The 22579-nt window shown below is 38.9% G+C and overlaps 2 protein-coding genes across 2 annotated transcripts in view; both read left to right on the forward strand.

The window, feature by feature from the left end:
• Positions 1–22579, forward strand: part of LOC145485955 (protein-cysteine N-palmitoyltransferase HHAT-like) — a 46219-nt gene that overhangs the window by 17430 nt on the left and 6210 nt on the right. Inside the window, exons 3-6 of the mRNA XM_081464622.1 lie at positions 17642–17801; positions 19235–19299; positions 20094–20204; positions 21757–21954. Of these exons, the coding sequence (XP_081320748.1) occupies positions 17642–17801; positions 19235–19299; positions 20094–20204; positions 21757–21954 (534 nt within the window). The remainder of the gene's footprint in view (positions 1–17641; positions 17802–19234; positions 19300–20093; positions 20205–21756; positions 21955–22579) is intronic.
• On the forward strand, positions 11319–12306 carry LOC145484901 (uncharacterized). Its single transcript, XM_081463521.1, has one exon. The coding sequence runs from the start codon at positions 11410–11412 to the stop codon at positions 11953–11955; it is 546 nt and encodes a 181-aa protein (XP_081319647.1). The 5' UTR covers positions 11319–11409; the 3' UTR covers positions 11956–12306.

Here is a 22579-nt window from a genome sequence, read left to right on the forward strand (position 1 = left end):
CAGGTGTTAGTTTCTAAGAAACTGTTGAGTAGATCGACGGGCAAGTGAAACACTTAGCTATTCATCAACTTGAAAGTGATAAAGGGAAATTAATCGGCGGTTATTTGCTGACAGAGTCAACAGCTTAAGATCCAACTATCTAAATATTTGATCTGTTTTTTTTTTCACGCAAAACACGTCTGTGATTCATTTACTAGTTTGAAAGTCGTTTATTTCGACGTTCACGCTGGACGATTGAAAATCGCGCACTGGTGCAACTTTTTCGTTCAGCAAACCGGCGATACTGACAAGTACAATTTGTAAAAGGTGGAATAAATTTTACCTACGAAGTTACTGATTAAGTCAGTGATTATTTCCTTCAGGCTGAAGGCTTCAGCACACGGCAAACAACAACTTATCAGTAAGCGCAAACCGAGATTCCTTGGCGCAGCTGTGAGGGGAAGAAGGGGCGAGCTCGAGGTACCTAACAAAGTTTCATACGCGGAGGCTCTGCGCCATTTTTGGTCATTTTTGACAGAAGAGGAGACTCTTTCATACTGTGCTTCCTTAGAAAAACGGTACGCCTTTCATACAACCACAGTAGATCTAGTGCATTTATTAACCGTAAGGTGAGTTTGTTCGAGATGTTTTGAAAAAGCTTTCAAAATACCTATTAAAATAAAATGGAAAATTTCCCGTCGTTTTCTTACACTTGAAAATGGTATCGCTTTCAGGCGGAGCCGGTCCCCCGTACAATCCACCGCATAAGGGAATTCCCCCGGTTCCTTTAATGACAGAGAAGTTTGTTTGAAAGACAAGCAAACCTATGCTATAAAACATACAACGAGATGAATAAACCCCTACAATAATCAAAGATTCCTGAGAGCTACCTCACGGATTATTCTATTAGGCTGGGGCTGAAAGATAGACTGGGGGGATAGGAGCATTAAATGAAGAACATGGATTTACGATTCCGTCGGCTCAGAACAGAGTAAGAAACATTTCTTCACTGTATGTTTTAAGTTTGAATGAAAAATCTTTAATCGTTATTAATACACGGTAAAAAATCACCAGGTACAATAAATTCCAATAAAACGTCTAAGATCCTAAACCTAAAATTCTAATCCTAATATTATATTAACTTACAACAATATTCTTCTCATAAACCTGATTTCCATGAATGCCGTGTGCACTGTTTAAAAATTGTGATAGAGAAAGCGTTTTTAAAAATTGATTTGATTAACCAAACTCTCTATTGTTACAGGGTAAGCTGTTCCAAAGGGTTGCGTCGCTGTAACTAAATTTATTTTTCATGTAGTTAGTTCTCGGAAAGGGAACAACAAGTTTGTTAACCGAGTCCCTCAGAGCATAATTTGATTCATTTCGCGTTACAAATTTAGAAGTGAGATATTCGGGAACCAGACCGGTTAAAGACTTGAAAACCATTAGGGCTTTCTGAATTTGACGTTGAAATTCGGCAAGTGTTTCCTGCTGAGTTTGTGAAACAAGGAATCGACAACAGCGTCATAGCCCGATGGAGTTATTACTCGTGCAACACGGTTTTGTAGTTTTTGTAGCTTGTTAATGAGATAATGTTTTGCCACAATTACCCCAGACTAGGCTGCAGTAATCAAAGTGAGGTTGAACTACGCAGTGAGTTGTATGTGCAGAGTAGGGTAGATTGAGGCACAAATGGCTTAACTCGCTTTATGGCTCCAATTGCAGAAGCGATCTTTTTACACAGTTTATCAGTGTGGGAATGCCACGTTAGATTTTCAAAAATAAAGTTCAGCGAGAAGTTAAAAACGAAATGAATCAGACTGGGAACAGAAGTAGGCCTCGAACCTTTAGCAGCGTTACAGACTGTGGATTCACCCCAAACAATATTGTCGGATCGCTCCACCTACACGTAGATGATGTGTGAAGTGATTTCAGCATTCAAAATGCTATGATACGTATGAAATGACTTCAATCAGTTTAACATAAGAACTTGCTATTGAACTGCTGTATGCATTTAAAAGAGTAATTTTACCCGCGTGCTGACGTCAACTGCACTGATGAAAGAGATAATAACTAGGCTATTAGCCTCTCTTATTGTAAAACACAAATCACCCCCACGCCCTCCTCCTCACCCCCCCCCCCGTTTTACGCTTGCAACGTAAGCTGCCATTCTTAAGAACTGACTTACTTTCGAGCAACACACTTCTGTGAATCTGTAACTGCTTCAAGAACCGCGCGATCACACGAGATAAGCCGTAGAGACGGACAAATCAATACTAATTAAAAATATAAATATAGCCATCTGAAACCTATTTACTTGATTATAAAATTTTGTTCAATTATCCACAGCGCTAAAAACTTCTGTTGCAAAATATTAATTATTCGCAACCGTAATCGGGATTTACACAGCAATTATTGAAAAACAAAGATTAAAAATTTAATCTGGAGCTGTGACCACAAATTCTGACAAACAAAGCGAGCGCTGAATAGGTCTGTCATAAAGATTTTAAATTTGTTGGCTTTCATTGTCACGCCACGAATGCGAGCAGTCTCTCTTTTCCTCGAAAATCGTGGGGAAGAACGCAAAACACGCCCGCGCTACTAGCGGCTCGAGGCATCGCCGCTCGCACGTCGTCCTGACAATCACGCTCGCACGCTTACTTGTTTTGCGTTCTTCCCCCCGAATTTTCGAGGAAGAGAGAGACTGCTCGAAGTCCACGAAAGAGCAAAATCGAAACCAAAAAATAAAAGAGGTTAAGAATCTCAAATGTTGTAATAGAAGACTTAATGAATGATCAACTTCTCCGAGGCTTTGGTCTGTGAGATATTCTGTACTCAAGTTATCCGTCACAAAGTTTCACCCGACAAATTTATACTATAGAGCTCAGTATGGAAACGCCAATATGTGTCCCGAGAAGCTAAGGGGCACTGACTCATCTGGAATTAAATTCTGCTACATGTATTCTAAGCGGATCAGTTCACCCTCATGAAGCAGTAAACATTCACATAACCACTTTTCCTGACACGTTAAGTCTCCAGACTGCTAAATAGAATAGAATTAGTCATTCTTTTAAACCTACGTGGACGCCTTCTCGCAGCCATCTTGACGTGAAATGAAAACTTAGGTTTTAGAAAATGCTCTACTATCAAACCAAATGCTATTGATAGATTTCACGGGTACCGAGGACCACCGAGGGTCGCAAGGATTGTTTTCATTGTAAACGGACGCTCCATTTACAAGCCTTCATTACCGTCACCTTCCCGCGAAATTGTTCATAGAGACGAAATTTAATTTTATCACACGTATCTAGCTAAAAATGGATTTCCTGTCTGCCGCGGGCTTCAAGCTGAAGGGAAATCACCAAATTCTGAATTAAATGGTCACGTTTAGGCACGGTCAGCGGGTTAGCAAACAAGTTAACAGGAATAGAACGCAAGTGACATAAGGTTAATGAACTGGTTAACGATAAAGAAAAACAGGAAATTTAGGATTAAAATACGTGATTAGAACTAGATCAGTTCATCCAGAAGTTTGGAGAACGACCATTTCAAAATTAAATTTAAAATGTGAAAACGTGGAACGGTTTAATTTTTTTATACCCGTCCCGAGCGATGCCTGATCCAATGCTTTGAAGAAGAAAGAGTTTGGATAGAGATCGTGACCAACAAAAGTGTTTTCTCCTGTAGCCTTCAGAAGCCTCATTGAATGCTGCTGAACATCAAAGCAGATGCCCAGCGCATTGTTGTTATAGTAACAGCCTTTGACTTTTTCCTCATTGTAATTTTCCAATTCAGCACCTTTATTTATGTTTCAAGCTTAGACGTTCAACTCGACAAATACAAATTAAACTCAAACAAAACAAGACGATCTAAGATCGTAAGTCGGGCTGTAGCTAGACCTGCTACTAGCTACGAGTGTTGATCATTTGCGGTGCGCAGGGATTCTAAAAATAGCATGCACAGATGCATGTCTCAAAGAAATATCATTAAACCGTAATCATCACGAAAACATAGATGAAAGTGAAAGCTACGGTAATCGTAGTGAAGTTGATTTGAGTTGTGACGTCACTTCTATGTTTGAGGAGATTGGGGTCACTGTCTTCTTCTCTCACCCTGTTCACTGCAGTTATATCATATGTACTACAGTCTGCACTTCTCTGAGTTCATAATGATATTGTCACCGTGTGAGTGTTTATACCATCCTGGAAACACTGTAATAAGTTCGCAATGCATGGTACTTCTAATAGTACACATGCACCTGAGGGTTAGCTTCTACCATATTCGTCTCTTGCATGAGAATCAAATATCTTATAACTCCCATTATCAGTATGATAGATACTGACACCAATACATTCTGTTGTCAGAATAAATGAAGAATAGTTTTGCGACTGATATCCCTCAATTATCGAATCACAATGATGTAGATTACCAGTGCAGCTTTCACTGTAATTAATTAAGCTGGTAAATTTTTTTTCTCAGACATAGCGATCTCCAATCATTGACGATAATTCTGTTTGTATTGAATACACCTGCCCTGAGCATTGTGACAGTGTTGAATACAATAATTGATTACCATCTCCATGTTTTGTACCAGGTCATTACAGCTATGTATTCCATTTATCTTATAAATCAAAGCGCTCAAACTCATAGCAACACATTGTTTTCCAGCATCTTCACCAAAGTACATAATATCACCTTGAACAGATGGTGCCTAATGATTGTTAGAGTAGGATCAATACTATGAAGAGGATTTGTTTCAATGTCACTACACAGAGTAGCACAATGACCTATGTGGCTTGCGTTCTTATACAGTCACACTCGATGGACTTGATGATCTATTACAGCTATACAAAGATATTTGTCCAAAGACTCTCTGCAACTCGACGATTTTCGATTCAGTGTTGACCGTGTAGAATGCTATTTGTTTCTCATCTTTTGTACAAACTTGATACTGTCATTATTGCTCCTAATTCACGCGATCAAAACTAAAAATCGTAACCATTTAAGGTTACTGTAGACCTTTAAGGGCCTATGTTGTCCAAAATTATTTTTTTACATCAAATTCAAGACTTCTACTTTATCTGAATTTTCCAAAAAATATTATTTTAAAAACTTAAAACGCGAACGAATTATCCACAAAAACGTGAATTCTTAAAACGAGTCAATGAACCGCAAACTGTGATAAGAAAATTACACCCGCTTTCAGTGTTACGTGCATAGGCGACATCTTTCGACCATCTTTCGACATCCCATCTTTCGACATCCCATCTTTCGACATGCTATGAAAGACCGTTCAGTAAACTGTGAAACTGGCAGTTTTTCCGGTTATTAGCGGAGGAAATGACAAGTAAATGATAATTACCTACCTCAAATGGCTGCAGAAGATTTTGGACTTTGCATGCTTCCCTATTTACGGGATAATTCAAGCGATTTAGTGTAGTCGATCGCTTCTCAATAGTGACTTCCGGTAGAATTGGGTCGCTGCCGCTTTTGATATTCGCAACGTGTAAACATTCAAAACAGTCGACTTATTTCTGCCAGAATGACTTCTTGATACTCCTAACCTTAATTTGATGTCAAATAAATCAATCTTTCATCATTACAATTCGAGTTCGACCGTAAAGAAGTCCGTTGTGCTTACATTTTTTAAGTAGGCCAGGTTACATAGCAAGTCGAAAGATAGCATGTCGAAATGCACGTAACACTGAAAGCGGGTGTAAAATGTGTCAACCCTTGAGTTGAGCAGTAACAATTTTCGCGGCAACTGATCTCATCCGCGGGGTCGTATTTCGCTTCTTTTGTTTATCCCTTACGTCTTGCAATTTCTCGCACAAAAATCTTCTCTTTTGTTGGTTGTTTTCATCTCCTAAGTGATAGACCAGGCGATTTTGCACGGTCTTCGTGTTCCCACATTTGAGCGCAAGCGCAAATCGCAAGCGAATGTTTCAATTCGTCGATGCCCTGCTCTAGCGTCTTCTGGCAATGAAGTTGATTGCCGCTGAATTACCGGCGAATTTAATCGCTGATATCTGACAACACAGCTTCTCCAAACGCTCCTTTCCTCTGCTTCGATGAGAGGTTTTCCATAGTCTAGTAAAACAAACAGGTTGATGAATGACGCGTTTGTTCTTTTTTAAATGTGTAAATATCCGCACTCGATTCGGCTCGCCAAGCAGGCCTGTTCAAGGCTATTCCGCTATCATACCTCTTGTTTCCCTTTTCCTTGTTTATGTACCATTTATCTGCTGATTCCGTCTTATAAGCTGCTGAATGTTTCACGGCAGACTTCGCTGCTCCCGATGTAAAATATAAAGATATACTGTAAATATAAACATTGCACAATCATTCCCAGGAAGCGTTACTGTAGCCCGCTGGGGAGTTCAAAGCTTCGTTTCATTGGTTGGCGGCATGGCCACGTTGACAACCGCTTCAGTGAGGTGCGAAAACTGAGAATTTCTTTCGAGGCCGAAAACTCAAGGTTATTTTTTGCGTGAATTACCCCTATTCGAATGAATTAATGGGGTGTGTAGATTTATCAGATTTTAACGAAATATAGCCAAACTCTTCGTCAGATATTAGTGCACCAAAGTGTGTGCAGGCTCGATTTCCAGCCGTTTTGGGAGTGCGGTTGTTTATCCTGTGGGGCAAGGAACGCGGGCTCACAGAACGGCTGGAAATCGAGCCCAAGGTGTGTGAGGCTTTTGCGAAAATCGAAATATTTTCCCTGTGACGTCCCATTGAGTAACAGCAGTCAAGAAATTTTCTATTGTCCAAATTTAAAAGAGATTTCCGAAGCAACCAATAGAAATATCGAAGAAGCCTCCCACACTTTGTTAGCCCATCACCTCCTGATTGATAATATTTCGTCAGTTTGGATGTCCGCGGTAACACACAGGCTGGTAATTCAGTTTACCAAGTGCGGTCATTTTTGCGTTTAAAGACTTGCGCGTGCCTATCAAAACAAATATAGCAAAATATGTTCTTAAGGTCCGGTAATATGGGCAACATTTTCCTTCAACTTGTCTCGCAACATTGTTGCATTGCAAGTTGAAGCACATCGTTGCGCGTATTACCACGTTTGTGACCAACTTGTCTCGCAGCAAAATACAGTGTTGCAAGTCTGCAGAATTCTATAGGTATAATTGCTTAATCGTGTGTAAATAAAGATGGCGCCTCCTTTAATATAATTCAGCATTTCTACGAAGTTCCACTTCGACTTCTGGCCGTCATTTTCTTCTTAATTTTCCGTGCCAGCGAAGTTCTTTCAGTATGAAGTTCAGTGTCGTTTCAAGTAGCTAGGCGAAAAGTTGTATTTTTGCGACAGTTCTTCCACGCCTTTTGCCTTTTTTCTTGCTTGTTTTGAAGGGACAAACGAAGTGTCCCAAAGACTATGATAGCCCTCGAGGTCTTTGTAAAGGACAAAGTTATGACTTTCCGAGAGTTACTGGTCTACCTCGAATTCAGGCTCGCCTTCACCGGCCGTCTTGTTTTTTTTTATTTGCCGCGCTTCGCGACAGCCAATCACAAGCGTTGAATTCAAATTTGTTGCGAGACAAGTCGTAGCTTCAGTGGTAATACGAGCAGCAAAACTAAAATTTGTTGCAGAAAGTAGAACTCGAGTCTACTTTGCGCAACTTGTTGCCTCAGCTTGCAACACTGTATTTTGCTGCGAGACAAGGTGGTCACAAACGTGGTAATACGCGCAACAATGTGCTTCAACTTGCAATGCAACAATGTTGCGAGACAAGTTGAAGGAAAATGTTGCCCGTATTACCGGACCTTTATTTTCGAATTCTACAGTTTATTAGCTTTAAAAGGATATATAGTTTACTGCGGTTTTCGTTAAAGCAGCGCGTAAAGAAAGCATTTTCCGGAAGGCACCCCTGAAGGTCTACAGTAACCTTAATAAATAAAGTCAAGAATCTGGGATATGATAGACGATTGATAGATAACCAAACTCGCCAAGAGATTAGACCTCTGCAGTTTTTCATTCGCGCGTTATCCGGAAAAAAACTTATTGAGCCTTGGCGGCCGTAAAGTAACAGAAACATCTGTCATTGAGTTTTGCAATTGAAACGAAAAATTATTACTCCAGAGTTCCGACACGTTGAAATTGATACTTCTTCTAGTGCAAGAATTGTCCAGTTAGCAAGAACTAAAGCGATAACTCATACTTTGACCTACGAAATACGAGGGTAAACCCATAGGACCCTATAGTCGGTTCGCCCGACTAATAACAACGGAATGTACAGAAAACGTGAAAGTAGTGATTATTACGCAATGTCTCGAAACGAAAACTATAAGAAGGTAAAATAGAAGAAAAGAGGCGGCCTTACTGATTGCGCCTTTTTCCATAAATGAACACTAAGTTGTTCACAAGTTTCAGAACAGAAATTAATTAAAAGAGGTGTTAAAATTTATATAGAGTGTCCGTTAAAATATGCCGTAATAAAAAGAACTCATTTGCATACGCAGTTTTGGTGTTCTGCAAAATTATTTATCATCCATATTGGACGTTTGAATGGTCAGGATATAAGGCAGCCAAAACAATCCAAAATACGAAATAAGGTACGTAACCGGTTTTTGGGTTAAAAAGCTTTAAAAATGCTTTGTGAGTATGCAAATAACTGGCGATAACAACATTTTCCTAGGGTTAGTAATCAAAGAATACACTGGCAAAACAATAACATCACCCTGAAATCATCTGCTCTCTTATAACAGGAACTATTTAATTCCAGTTAGTACTGGATCTCGGCTGAAATTAAACGTCTATTGAAAAACAGTCTACCGTGATCGTTAACGGATGATACCATATTTGTAATCGCACTGACTCATTTAACACACAATTTTAACGTGTTGGTAACAACTGCAATTCCATGTAACACCTCTAATGTAGAAACAAACTACTACGATTAAGTCTAGTTTTGCAATTAAAAAAAAAAAACACCACAGCAAGGTTACGCAAAGTTTTATTTCTAAAGGTTCGTATTTTTATGGTTTAAAAATATGTGTCTGATTCAGGAATTCAGCAGTTTATGTCAGTCCCACGAAATGGTTTGTTTCCCATCGCCATGTTTCCTGTAAAAGTGAAGCGATGGGTTAAATTAAAAAATAAAAAAAATTGACCTCAGAAATAGCTACAAGTTAACAACAACTAAAACGTACGAAGACGTGGTTATAGTTCGACGCGAACACACGAATGCAGAGCAAAAGAAGAGCAATCGAGGGGCGATTTGCATAACTTCAACCTCTCCAGTCGAGCGGAACAACCGAATGCTCGTACGCGTAGTCTATTATGAGACTAATTTAGAAGTCAGAGTTACTTGAATATGTATAAAGAAGACCCGACAAATGGCAACAGGCCATGAAGCAAAACCATTTTTTTTTTCAGTTTTTCAAATCATCTGTGTCGGTCGGGCGATGCGAGAGAGGTTTTGAGAACTGAGATTGATCACGCATAACACTTTTCCAAACATATATTTTGTTTATCAAATTGAACGTACGGAATGCTGAATTTTGAATTTGTATATAGTGATTTTGCAGCCGCATTTATTAAAAAAAAATCAAATCGTTCGTTATTGTTTAAACTAAGAGACTATCTATATAACCAAGGTAACCGTGTACCTTCAAGGGTATCTGCAGCCCGACGGAGTAGAGCCTCGTGATCACAGCACTGATACCCTAAATCATATCAAATAAGAGCTAAAATATTTGGTTATGCAAAAGTATTATTAGGTTTCTCGGAAAATGAATTATCGAACAGGTTTCGAGACGTCTAAACTCGAAATTATAAATCAGCTTTCTTAAGTTCCAGCTGACTCAACGCGATCTTTTATATTTTGGGAGTTTTTTAATTTTTCTCGAGATCAAGAACGCAACCACTTAGAAAGCTTGTTGGGGTTTTCACAATTGCTGTGAGATGGCTTGGGAGCGACCTCGCGGAAATGACTTTTGGAAATAATTTTAAGAATTGTCAAATTCCCCAACACGCTTTTGCTGGATATAGAGTAATGTTTCAACTGACCCTGACCAAATTTGTCTAAAATCGGACAAATCAAGTTAATCTGACTTGTAACTCGTATAAGTGTCTCCATACAGCGAAAATAAAGTTTTGTGGAAATTAACAGCGCTTGAAAATAATATCCTGAACAAACAAACACAGCCCTCAAATCCATTAAAAAATTTTTACTGAATATTGACTCTTTTTGAATTTGCTTTTCTTTTTGTTATAGCTCATATTTAAAAAGTTTATTTTACGGAGAAAAACGAAAAGAAAGAGAAAATTTTCAACTCCGAAGACATACTGTAACCCTTAAAACATGAGTGTTAAGACATCAGAGCTGAAACTGTGGGCTGACATCGGGATACTTGAAACCAACTGTGGAGCGAAGTGCATTGTTTAGCTTTGATTTCAGGTTACAGGAAGTCTTAACTTTAAGATAGATCAATCGTGACTTTGCACCTCAGTTAGAACAAAGGATCTTTTCCCTCTTATATAAACAGGATGTTATAAGACACACGTGAATAATAATTAAGTTGTTTACGAAGGAAAGATCTGCAGTAAGAAGTTGAAAATATTAATTTTACCAGTTTGATTGGAATTTTCCCGAGTGTACTTTGTTGGATTTCCCCGACCTTTCCATTATATTTTGCTTTTAGATTTCCCTGGTAAATGCATTTCCCGAAAGGAAAATGTAAACAGTGCTAAACGCCCTGAAGTATTAAATTTATTCATTTTTACCAATCATAAAATGATATTGTCGCTTTTCTGTTCATAGCATTAATCATATTAATCTGAAATATTATAGACACAATCAATATTCTGTGGCAATAAAAACTCATTCCAATCGAATGTTTATTGTTAGCTGACAGAAGTGAATACTAATAAAATTAATTCCTTGTGACAAATTATCGATAAAAGCTTTTAACACTAAAAACTGTTCGCTTGAAGCCACCAGCTATATCAACTCGCGTGAGCGGAACTCAATTATTTCATATCCGGAAAATATCTATTGTTTGACTTGCAAGGTTTGACGCCCGCCAGGTGAACAAATATTTTGAACATACCATTTGATGACGCTTAATTCCACGTCAGCAACCTAAAGGGAAATTTTGATAGGTGTGGAATCAACATAAAATCTAACGACTCTGCTGAACGCATCCATTTCCAGTGAGGGTCTGTGGCTGAACATTGTGCCTATACTAACATGTTGTATAGAGTAATTTTAAGCCTTGTCATCTTAGCAGACCCTTTGTGGGCGCTCGTTTCTCGCTTTTGTCGTTAATTCAAGAGAAATACTGAGTACTCTATAGTACTAACAGTACTATACAAGACATTAATACTGAAGACTAAAACGGGAGGAAAACTGATAGCAAATTACATGCAGATTTTCTGAATGGAGTTTGTGTTTTTTTAGGCATGAAGGTTCTATGGCTTACGTTCCCAGTGACGTTCCCGAAACACCAGACGCGCGGCGAACCTTTTTAAGACGACAAAAAGGAATGGCAGAATACGAAGCTCTGAAGAGCCATTACCAACAAGCCACGAGTGAGTTGCACTATGTTCCAGAAGTCCAGCTACTGGAGCGAGCGTTAGCCGCGCTGGGTGACAACTCCGCAAGGCTGGAAGTTCTCAAGTCATTCCACTCCCTGTGCCTTAACTTACTCAAGGCCTCCGACGTAGAGACACCGGCCGACCTGAAAGCTCCGTATGACTTAGAAGATGGTTCCATTGATGGCGAAAGGCAGAAACGTGGCTGTGCAAAGCCAACGAGAAACAATTGCCGCGGACTATGCGGCAAGGGATGCTCGTGTTGGAAGTGGTTTTGTGGTGACTGCTGCTGGCATCGCGGCTGTTACGAGCACGACCTGTGTTGCAAGAAGAAACCTTACAGTTCTTACTGCCTCGTACCAATTGGCTTAAGATGCTCTGGATTTAGAGGTTATAAGAAATGCATGAAGAGCTCTTGGTGGTGATACAGGAGGTCAGGCGATGAAGAAGTGCGGGGATCAAACAAATAATTTAAAAGTAAGGGAAACTGATTAAACCGTAGATTTGACCAAGCAACTTTATTTGTCCTGGAACGCTCTACTACATCCGTCAAGTAGCTTCCTCAAGATATGTTTCTTTCGCCCAATCTGAAGAATTTTGTGATTTACCTATGTACCTTTGACAAGCCAATAGCCTTGCCGGCCAAAGTCGTTTTTAAGATTGTATTATTTGTCAGAATAGAGCTTCCTCGATCAAAGGCTCTGCGTCTTAGAGGGCTTTTCATTTTGCGTGTATTTTTTTTTGTGTGAGATGCTTGCTCAACTGTAGGAAATTGTGGCGTGATTTAATAAACATAATTAAAAAACCTGGTTGTAATGTGTGTAAATTTAATTTTCATGAAAACTACAGTAAGGAAAACACTGGCATAAAAGGTTTCCTCGATGATTGCCACTCCTCTATTAAGTTCACAATGGAGATAGAAAATGACCGCATGCTTCCTTTCCTTGGAACGCAATTGCTCAACAAATCCAACCACGTTGAGACAAAGGTTTATGTGAAGCCCACAAAATCTCGTCTCTTGTTACACTACAAGAGTCATGTTGACGATCGTTATAAACGCGGCCTACTAAAAACTATGCTGGATCGTGCGTTTCGACTTTCTTCTAACTGGACCTACTTCTCCGAAGAATGCGATCGTCTCAAGTTGTTGTTCTCCCGTCTTGAATACCCAGATGACTTAATTAATCCAACCATAACACGCTTTATTGCCATCAAAGTTTCTGAGCAACCTGTTCCTTCACCGACTGACAACAACAGTCCAGAGCCCGTTCGGATTGTCCTACCATTCAAAGACCAAGCTTCAGCTGATTTTCTTCGCACGCAACTGAAAGATCTTAGCACGAAAACAAACACCACCATCCAACCTGTTTTCATCAGCCACAAGATTGAGCGAGACCTGAAATCACGTGAAGTCAAGCCGCCAGTCGTTAACCAACAGTCCCTTGTGTACCATTTTAAATGTGACCTGTGCGATGCAGGTTATGTTGGTTTTACGCGCCGGCACTTGCACCAACGCGTCGATGAGCACAAAAACCCATCGTCATCAATTGGAAAACATTTTCGCGAGGAACATTCTTTGGTCCCTAAAGATCTTACTAATAACTTTTCGATTTTAAGAAATGTACAACCAAGTTTGACTGTCTTATTTTTGAAATGTTTTTTATTCATGAACTGAGACCAAGTCTCAATGTACAATCTGACTCTATTCGTGCGAAAGTTTTTAAATAATCTTTTTTTTTATTAATTAGTTTTACATGCTTTTTATTGTTCTAAGCACTACTTTGTAAATTCTTTTACATACTTTTTACATATTTTTACTTCATTAATGATTTTCACACATTCTTACCTCTTTGTAGCTATATATGTCTATGTAAATTTTACTTCTTACATCTTGCTTGATAATGACCGAAGAACGATCGAAGCGTCGCAAACTTTTACCGTTTATTTTTATTGTCAAATGTTTTAAAAAACCCTTACTGAGAAGTAGAATTTCTTCAGAAATTTACCATTTTACTGTATCTCCCGTTACTTAGCCTACAATGGAAGCTACAGTTACTGGGCGCGCTTTGATTGGTCATTTAGCGCTCCTCGCCCCCAGGATTTCGCGTGGCCATTTTTTTCTCGCAGTTCTCTTTAGCGCCACTCACGACGGACAAAGCGAAAGAGGGACTGCTCGTAGTCTAGTTTTCTTCCAATTTTGTCGACAAGTATTAACACGTGCTTATGACTGAGATTCTTCCAGGCGTTTGTTCGCTCCTAGCACCAAGCCCCCCTCTCTCCTTTTTTTCTCTCGCCGTTTTTCGCGCTGCGCACAATCAATACAATACATAACAGTTATTCACCAATATTCAGTAAGCCTGAGGCGAATAATTGTTTTAGTATAATTTTCAGACGTGAATATCAAGGACTACAAAATAACGGATTAAAACATAAAAATACAGACGCAACTGTTCGGGTGGATACACGTATGCAGCCGTAGTTTTAATAATAAGCTTACATGTACATTGATTGTGAATCAATTTACTCGTCGAGTTCGGCAGTAAAGCAAACGAGCGAAAGACTGCGAAAATGTAATTCATCCAGTACCTTTGTTTTATCGTTGTTCACTTCATTCACAGTTGTCATCATCGCCTAAAAATGGGTAGATTTAGTTTGAAGAAAAATAAATTTCGGTCAATCGATCTGACCTGCTGGCGATCGACGCAACCACTACGTTTACGATTCTTAAAAGCCTTGAATACGAGTTCTTGAGAAGAGTTTTGGTCCGAGGGCGACAGCAGTCATTTTGAAAATTCTCCATCCTTTCAAATATCCTGAACTTGGAGTGATGTCTTTCGAATAAATGAAAACTTCATTTAGCACCTGTCCGCCATGTTTACTTGCCGAGATGGCAAAGATGGCGAGCTTAGTAACCAAGCTCTAGCGGGGTGAATATAGCGTCATATGATGAGCCTTTCGACCAATCAACCTCTGGAAATTATATTAAAATCCTTTTTTTTACAATAACTGCCTAATTTCTCGCGCGCTGATTGGTTCATTTTTATCATCAATCAGATAAGATAAAAGTTTAATTTATGCAAGCTTTCAAGTTCAACTTTCAGCTGTCAAACTGTCAACTTTTGAACCAATGAGATTTTATTGACTTTTTTAAGTAGCCAATCAAAAAGCGAGGAAAGCTATTGATAATGTTCGCGTCATTTTGAATAAAATTCACTTATCTTTGTTTACGGCAAGTTTACGGCGTCTTTTCTCCTCATTTATTCCCGGCATTTGACCATTTTGGGGTCTTGTTGTTGTAAATAACAAATTGACTTCAGTTTTTTATGCGTCTGTCCTCTTATTGATGATAAATTTCGTCATAATGTTGTCAAACTTTACTGCGGAACCACTCACCTGGGGCTCGTGGTTCCTCAGCCACTTTGACGATGTTATGACGCAATTCATCATCAATAAGAGGACAGACGCACAGGGGCGGGGCAGAAGACTCCTGAAACTTTCGTATAGGTATCATCCAACAAAAAATGACGTCACATCCGGTTTAAACTGCGCCTCGCGGCTCGCTTCACAAAGCGAGAAAATGGCGTTTCGATTACTCATGATTTCCCTCTATTTGTAAACCATCAGTTTCGTTTCATTTTATATTGGGTATGGAAGGATGTTGCAGACACATTACTTCGACTTTTGAAGCAAAAATTTCGGGAAAAGAGAAAAGTTTATTATTGTTTTGAAGCAAAATAACGGAGAGCCTTCCGTCATCGTCGGGCGAATTTTACACATTTGCAAAACTGGTGTTGTTCCGACTTTTGGTTCTTGTTGTTCGTGATTTAGTGATAACAATAAGTGCAATAGCCTATAATGTTAACAACAACCTGGATGAAGTATTGCTGGCCATAGTTTGCACTGTGTACTACGGGAACATAATTAACAGAAGCCGTTTAGCTCCGAAAGTCGCTGTCACCAGAGCTTTTGTTGCTCTTGGCTCACGTGTACTGGTAGAAGAGACAAGCTGGATCGCATGCTGAAGGTCAGTATCCCACATTCCTACATCTCTCGTTGAAGATTGTTGTTTTCAGTAAGATACAGTACATATGTATCGGTAGTTTGGGGTCATCAGTCCCTTTCTCTTTGGTGAGTGCTTTTAAAACGCCCAGTAAAAACTTGATTCACGGCATGGAAACTTATGCCTCCCTGGATCGAAATTCGAGCAAGATTTTTAAGTTCTAGTCCTCTTTAAAAGTAATTAAATCAATTATTCAAATCCAAGCCATCGGAGGGAATCTGCCATTGAAGCTGCCCTAAGTTAAGGTCCTGTTTATGGACCTTCCCCTTTGAAAATCGTGGGGGTGTTCTTTGAGGCAACACAGGTCCCATTTGTATGGTCTCGGGTACCCGGGATAACCCTCCCCCTGAGGCAACTTTATCAAGTGTTTGTATGAGAAAATGTAGCCCATGTAGGCCGAGTAAAAGTTGACCCTGCTTGATTATTCGTAACTCTTATTGAATAATCAAATGTGCAACTATCCCTCTTTGTTTAAGTTTCCCTCACTCATTTGATCAGAGTAGTTTTGCTGAGTTAATTTTCTCTTCTTTGATACAAATTGCTGCTTTAAATCTTAAATCTAGGCATTACGTGACACTCGCCATGCCGAGAGTTGTTCCAGTTAGGTGAGCCAAAGTGTTTATGTATACTCAAAGAAAAGTTGTTGGTTACTTTAGCTGCCAAGGCGAGTCAACTTGCCCACCTGAATTGTCTCACCCCCAAGTCTGGTTCGTCATCCTCGTGTAAGCGGTTGGTTGAATTTTGCAAAGAAATCAGTGAAAAGTTAACTCCGCCAGGGTAACTCGGGGAAAGGGTTGTCTCTGGTACACAAGAGCCATTCTATTTTATTTCCATTTTCCCTCTTCCTCTTCCAACTAATTATGCGAAATATACTGTCCAAACTCTTTATGGGTACTGGTGTTTGAGAGTGTCATCTTTATCACTACTGTGGAATGTACCTCACCATACAGCCACCCCATTCCATTTAGCTTTTGCTTGTGGGTGTTAAAAGAGTTTTTAGGTGCATTGAAATACTCAGTGAGCCTCATCTTTTGATCCTGATTTTATCAATTCGCTCATTTACCCCTGGGTACATATTGAGGCAAGTGCACTGTAAGTTTAAATTTCTCACCACACAACAAAGTCTTATGCAGAACGTGCAGAGCAAGTTGGGTACCATACTTCGTTACATAGTTGCCTGTATTAAATGTTCATTAAGCACTCCTCCTTAATAAGTGCACCTTTAAAATATGAATATTATTTTGTGATGTGTCGAGTATTTTGTGATGTGTTGGCACGTGTCGAGTTTCGCTCCCAATGTGTGGCTTCATAGCTCAGTTGGTAGAGCATCACACCAGTATCCCAGAGGTCACGGGTTCGAATCCCGTTGAAGCCCTGTTTTTTTTCAGGCTTCTTCTTTCCAGTTGCTTAAATTGGAAAATTTACTGTGATGATCATTCTTCACTTCTGAATATTATTTTGTTCAGGTGTGGTGCACAAACATAAATGTGTTGAACTCGGATCATGTGTACTATAGGCATCAGCAGTAGAGTGGCGATCTATACTCTCGATCGATACCCTCGATTGATATCTTGATTGATACTTGATGGACATCTTGATCAATTCTTGATTGACACTCAATCAACACTTGATCAACAGTCGGTTGAAAATTAGTCGACTGTTGACTGACTGTCGACTGTGATGTCAATAGAGTGTCGATGGAGTGTCGATCAAGTATCGATCGAGTGTCGATATAGGGCCAATCAAGGGTTGATTGAGGGTATCAGTCTAGGGTATCGACTGACTCTCGATCTCAGATGCCTTTAGTACACATGATCCTCGAACTCTTGAGGTATGATGTGGAGAATCAATGCTTTGGGCTTGAACGTACTCCAGAATTGGTCATGTTACTGAAGCACATGATGATGTTGGATTGTCTCTGTCATTATTCCATTCATTTAAAGAGTTATTTTAATAGGCAAGCTAGATAAAAGTGATAATTAAACTTATGGCTGAACTGTTTCATTTTTTCTCAGTTAGCATAAATCCCTCCACCTTTATTTCCTTGCTAGATGAGTACTCCTGACATGGAAAAGATTGCCACCAGCAGGAATGAGACGAACCAGAACAGGAAACATGGTCCCTTGCCTTTACTTGAGATCTCATTGTACTGGGTTTTGTGGATTTCACTGTTGTTGTATACCATGTATACTGTCTTTATAGCATCTCAAGGTAAGAAGGGTCCGACAAGCTTACCGGTAGGACTTTTATGTAATAAAACAGAGTTCTAACCCAGTTGGGGCCTGAAAGGGCTGTTGATAAGGGGTGTAACCTGTAACACCTGCTGAAGCTGAGAGTATGTTTGATGGGTCCTTGATGTTACAGGTGAATTTGCCTGTAGTCTATACAATTCACTCCAATTGTTACCGGTGTGAAGATCAAGGCTACAGGTGAATCAAAACTTAATGACAACCCTGACAGTTTCCAGTATCATAAAAAAAAAAGGATGGGGATGCTTATCAGAAATTTTGAAAAAAAAAAAAATCCGTAATGAGTGCCAAGATCCTGCTTTGTGAGTGTGGCTTGAATTATTTTCACCTCTAAGAGGTACCAATTCTAAAACAAAACATGACCTCCTGTCATATTTTTTTTTTAGGTTCAATACCCTAAAAGGTACTGCAAATAAGCTCAAATGCTGTGGACCTTTTGAGGCTGAACTCCCTAAGAGCTACCAAAACTGCATCCCCATCATTTTTATATGGGATTCACTCCCAGGAAGAACGCAAGGAATGCAATGGGCTGTAGCTGCATAGTCTTTGCTGGGACTGCACGTGCACGCAGGCTGCAACAATATTAGCCCTTTGAGAATAATCACAATCTTCCTACATGTAGGTCTGTCGGTTGATTATATAAATGCGTTTTAAATGCATATGTGACTGGCTTCCCATTTGGTTGACCAGGAAATGTTAAGAGGAGGGAGCCATGATTTTCAGGGCAATTTTGTGAGGCAGTCTGAGGTTTAGATTTTCCTTCACCAACCTTTCCCCTACTCACCATTAAGGTCCTGACCAATAAAAATCCTCTAAATATTCTTTCCCTTTTCCTGCTTTTCCTTCATGCAAAAATTTTCTCCAACCCAGGAATAATGATGAATGGGAGGCACAGTGGCCTCATGGTTAGTGCGCTCGTCTCCAGATCAAGTGGTCCAGATTCGAGCCCTGGGCGGGGACATTGTGTTGTGTTCTTGGGCAAGACACTTTACTCTCACAGTGCCTCTCTCTACCCAGGTGTATAAACGGGTACCGGTGAACTTTAAAGTTCACTGTAGCCCTGCGATGGACTCACATCCCATCCAGGGGCAAGTAGAAATACTCCTAGTCACCTCATGCTACTGAAACCAGGAAAACTAAGGCCTGATGGTCCACTTACATGTAGCTTGTATGCGGACGTTTAGGGATGATACTCCATCTAAGGAGGTCAACCAAAAACCCAAAGGGGAAGTGGGTGATTATGTACATCATGATTAACTTTAGATTGGACTATTGTTGGAAATTTCAAAGAACCTTGAAATTTATGAAATTTGTTTATAAAGTTTATAAAACAAATATTTTAAAACAATGATAGATCGAATTTTTTTTGTGTGTGTGTGTACTAAATTTTCACAGATCATAAAGATGAGATCTATGCAGAAGACTTACAAGAAGGATGGCAAATTCTTGGAAGAAAGAAGGTTGGAATACTTTAAAAATTTTTGTGTCTGAACATTCAGGAGGCTACATTGTGCTTACTTTACCAACAACCATGTTCATTCAAGAATATATATAAATATATATATATTTTAATTGTGATACTACACTTTATGTACAATTTTACAAAAAGTAAAGTTACTTACATCACCATCACTACTTACAAATTACAATACCGATCAACATAATCTGCTTACAACACTAACAATATAACAACCTTTTTTCACAGGAATTAATTCTAAATAACAACGATATTACTAATAGGGACGAAACTAAAAATAATACAACTAACAGATACAATACTACTACTGCTACTAGTACACTATTCTAACAACTGACGAAAGTAAATGCGAACGAAAAAATATAGGGCCACGAAATACTAAATTAAAGCTGTTCAAATGAAGAGGAGAACCTAAATATCATTCAGTTAAATTGCCTGTTTAAACAAAAGTTCAAAGGGGAGATCAGGGAGTTAGTATAATGCCTGGATTATTTTGTGCCTCTTCTTTTGGAATGCGTTTTGTGTTCCTGTAATATTTTTACCATTTCTGACCACATCTCCTGATATTGATACGATTGGTAAAAGTTAGCTATTTTGGTCTTCCAGCTATATTTGTGCTTTAATATTGTTGTACGTCTTCGTGGATATCATTCGCCGGAAAATGTCTTGAATTTCATGGCAGTTGTACAGTAACACTTTTGGGCGTCTCTGAAAGAGTAAGCTCATTGCTTTGATTGATGAGAGCACGTTGATTGAATGCTTTTGTTTTGTTTGCAGGATGGGACTGATTTTGAGTGGGAATTTTGGTTGAGTGCAATAGAATCCTTGATGCCTGCGATGTTGCTTCACGCAATTGGGGGAATAATTTTTTCACGATTTCTTTCCCAGGTGAGGAATAGTTTTTGTTTTGTCACCTCATTGAGCTGAATATGACATGGTTTCGCACAATCTGGAAAAGGTCTTGAATTTTAGTAGTCTTTATGAAAAGTGCTTGAATTCGGTTAAAGGAGCTCAGTCATGGTGTTTTAAAATATTTTGGCCATGCACAAAATTACATTTAAGTCGTCTTGTTATGGATAGATAGAAAAGAAAACGTGTTTTATTTTTTGCAATGTATACATTGTAAACCTTATTCATGGCATATAAAAACTATTTGAATTTTACTGAGTTTGTTCTGATTGCAATAAATTTCTGATTCTGTATAAATTTGCATATTTTCTACTATTATAATTAAGGTCAACAGATTTGATTACAATAAAACAGTACATTCCATGCATTTTTCTTCAAGTTATTATTTACAAGTCATTTATCGTACAGGGTTTCTGCCTCCCTTTTTCGATTTCCATGTTATTTAGAGGCTCCCTTTTTCCATTTCCAGGTTATTTACAGGCTCCCTCTTTCAATTTACAGGTTATTTGCAGGCTCCCTTTTTCTTTTTGCAGGTTATTTACAGGCTCCCCTTTTCAATTTACATGTTATTTACAGGTTCCCTTTTTCGATTTCCATGTTATTTACAGGCTCCCTTTTTCCATTTACATGTTATTTACAGGCTTCCTTTTTCGATTTACATGTTATTTACAGGCTCCCTTCTTCGATTTACATGTTATTTACAGGCTCCCTTTTTCCATTTACATGTTATTTACAGGCTTCCTTTTTCGATTTACATGTTATTTACAGGCTCCCTTCTTCGATTTACATGTTATTTACAGGCTCCCATTTTCGATTTACATGTTATTTACAGGCTCCCTTTTTTGATTTACATGTTATTTACTGGCTCCCTTTTTCGATTTACATGTTCTTTATGGGCTCCTTTTTTGATTTCCATGTTATTTACAGACTCCCTTTTTCGATTTACACGTTATTTACAGGCTCCCTTTTTCGATTTACATGTTATTTACAGGCTCCCTTCTTCGATTTACATGTTATTTACAGGCTCCTGTTTTCGTTTTCCATATTATTTACAGCCTCCCTTTATTTATTTACATGTTGTTTACAGCCTCCCCTTTTTTATTTACATGTTATTTACAGTATTATGGCACCCTCCCTGTATTAAATTTACATGTTATTTACGGGTTTCCAGGTTGAATCACAAGAAATTTACAGGCTATTTACAGTATTTGCAGGAACAGTTTACATGTTATTTACATGATCTTAGCCCTTTGCTTTGAAACATTTACAGTGTTTTCTTCATCATTTACATGTTTCACTTAAAATATTTCCATGTTATTTACATGAAACCTCCAAAACATGTAAAAGGGGAAAAATCATGTAAATTATTCTTTACAGTCTTTTTTGATTATTTACATGTTAATTACATGTTATTTACATACTCTGTAAATTTTCAACTTTTCCAGTGCTAGTTGCATTTCTTATTATCTCGCTGTACTAAATCTAATTTAAGACAAATTTTTGTTGAACGTTTGCCTGTATTGCCTTTCAGCACAAAGCAAGTTACTGCCTGTTGTTCAGTCTTTCCTTTCTGCTGTACTTCACCGGTTTAAAGCCAGTTATGTTTATGCTTGGGCATTGCTTGGTTGTTTACATGTGTTGTTCCATTTTCAAGTCGATCACTGCCGTGTGGGTCTGCAATCTTGGCATTTTACTTTCTCTGCAAATCAACGCTGCTAAAATATGGCAGGTAAGACAAGCTGTGATGTGAACAGAACAACTACGGTATGTCCACAAATTTGGTGGTCTTATTGCCTTTCCGAAAATAATAGCTGACCCTTTTTTGGGGTATCCATAACGACTTCTTGATCAATCCGAGAACAGCAGGTATTAAATTTCTCATTTCATGGAAGTTCGAGGTTACAAGAAAATCGGAGGAAGGAAAAGACCATCCGAACAGATAATTAACCGAAACTTTCCGTTGGGTAGCCCTGATATAAGTTCCTTTCACGTCTTGAAGCGAGTGTTTTCAGTTGTCGTGGTAGCTTGGCCGTGACGAGGTTTATTGTGGAGGCAGGATACAGATAATTTTCAGTCTACTTGTCAACAATAAAGAGCTTAAGTACTGACCACAGCGATCCCGAGGACAACGGCTGGTAAAAAAAGAACTTGTATTTTACCTTTAAATTTTTTTCAGTTGTCTAGATCTGTGCAGTGCGTCTATCGGTCTAGCTAAATGCGTAACGATGGCGTTCAATTCCAAATGAAAATACGAAAAATTGGTTGCCGTCGTTTGCGTTCTTCAAAATACGCAGAACTTGGTCATTTCACGTTGTTGTTTTGAAGAGGACGGCAAAGAAATGTACACGGATTTA

This window comes from Orbicella franksi, chromosome 4 (genome assembly GCF_964199315.1).
Source record: "Orbicella franksi chromosome 4, jaOrbFran1.1, whole genome shotgun sequence".
Taxonomy (NCBI): domain Eukaryota; kingdom Metazoa; phylum Cnidaria; class Anthozoa; order Scleractinia; family Merulinidae; genus Orbicella; species Orbicella franksi.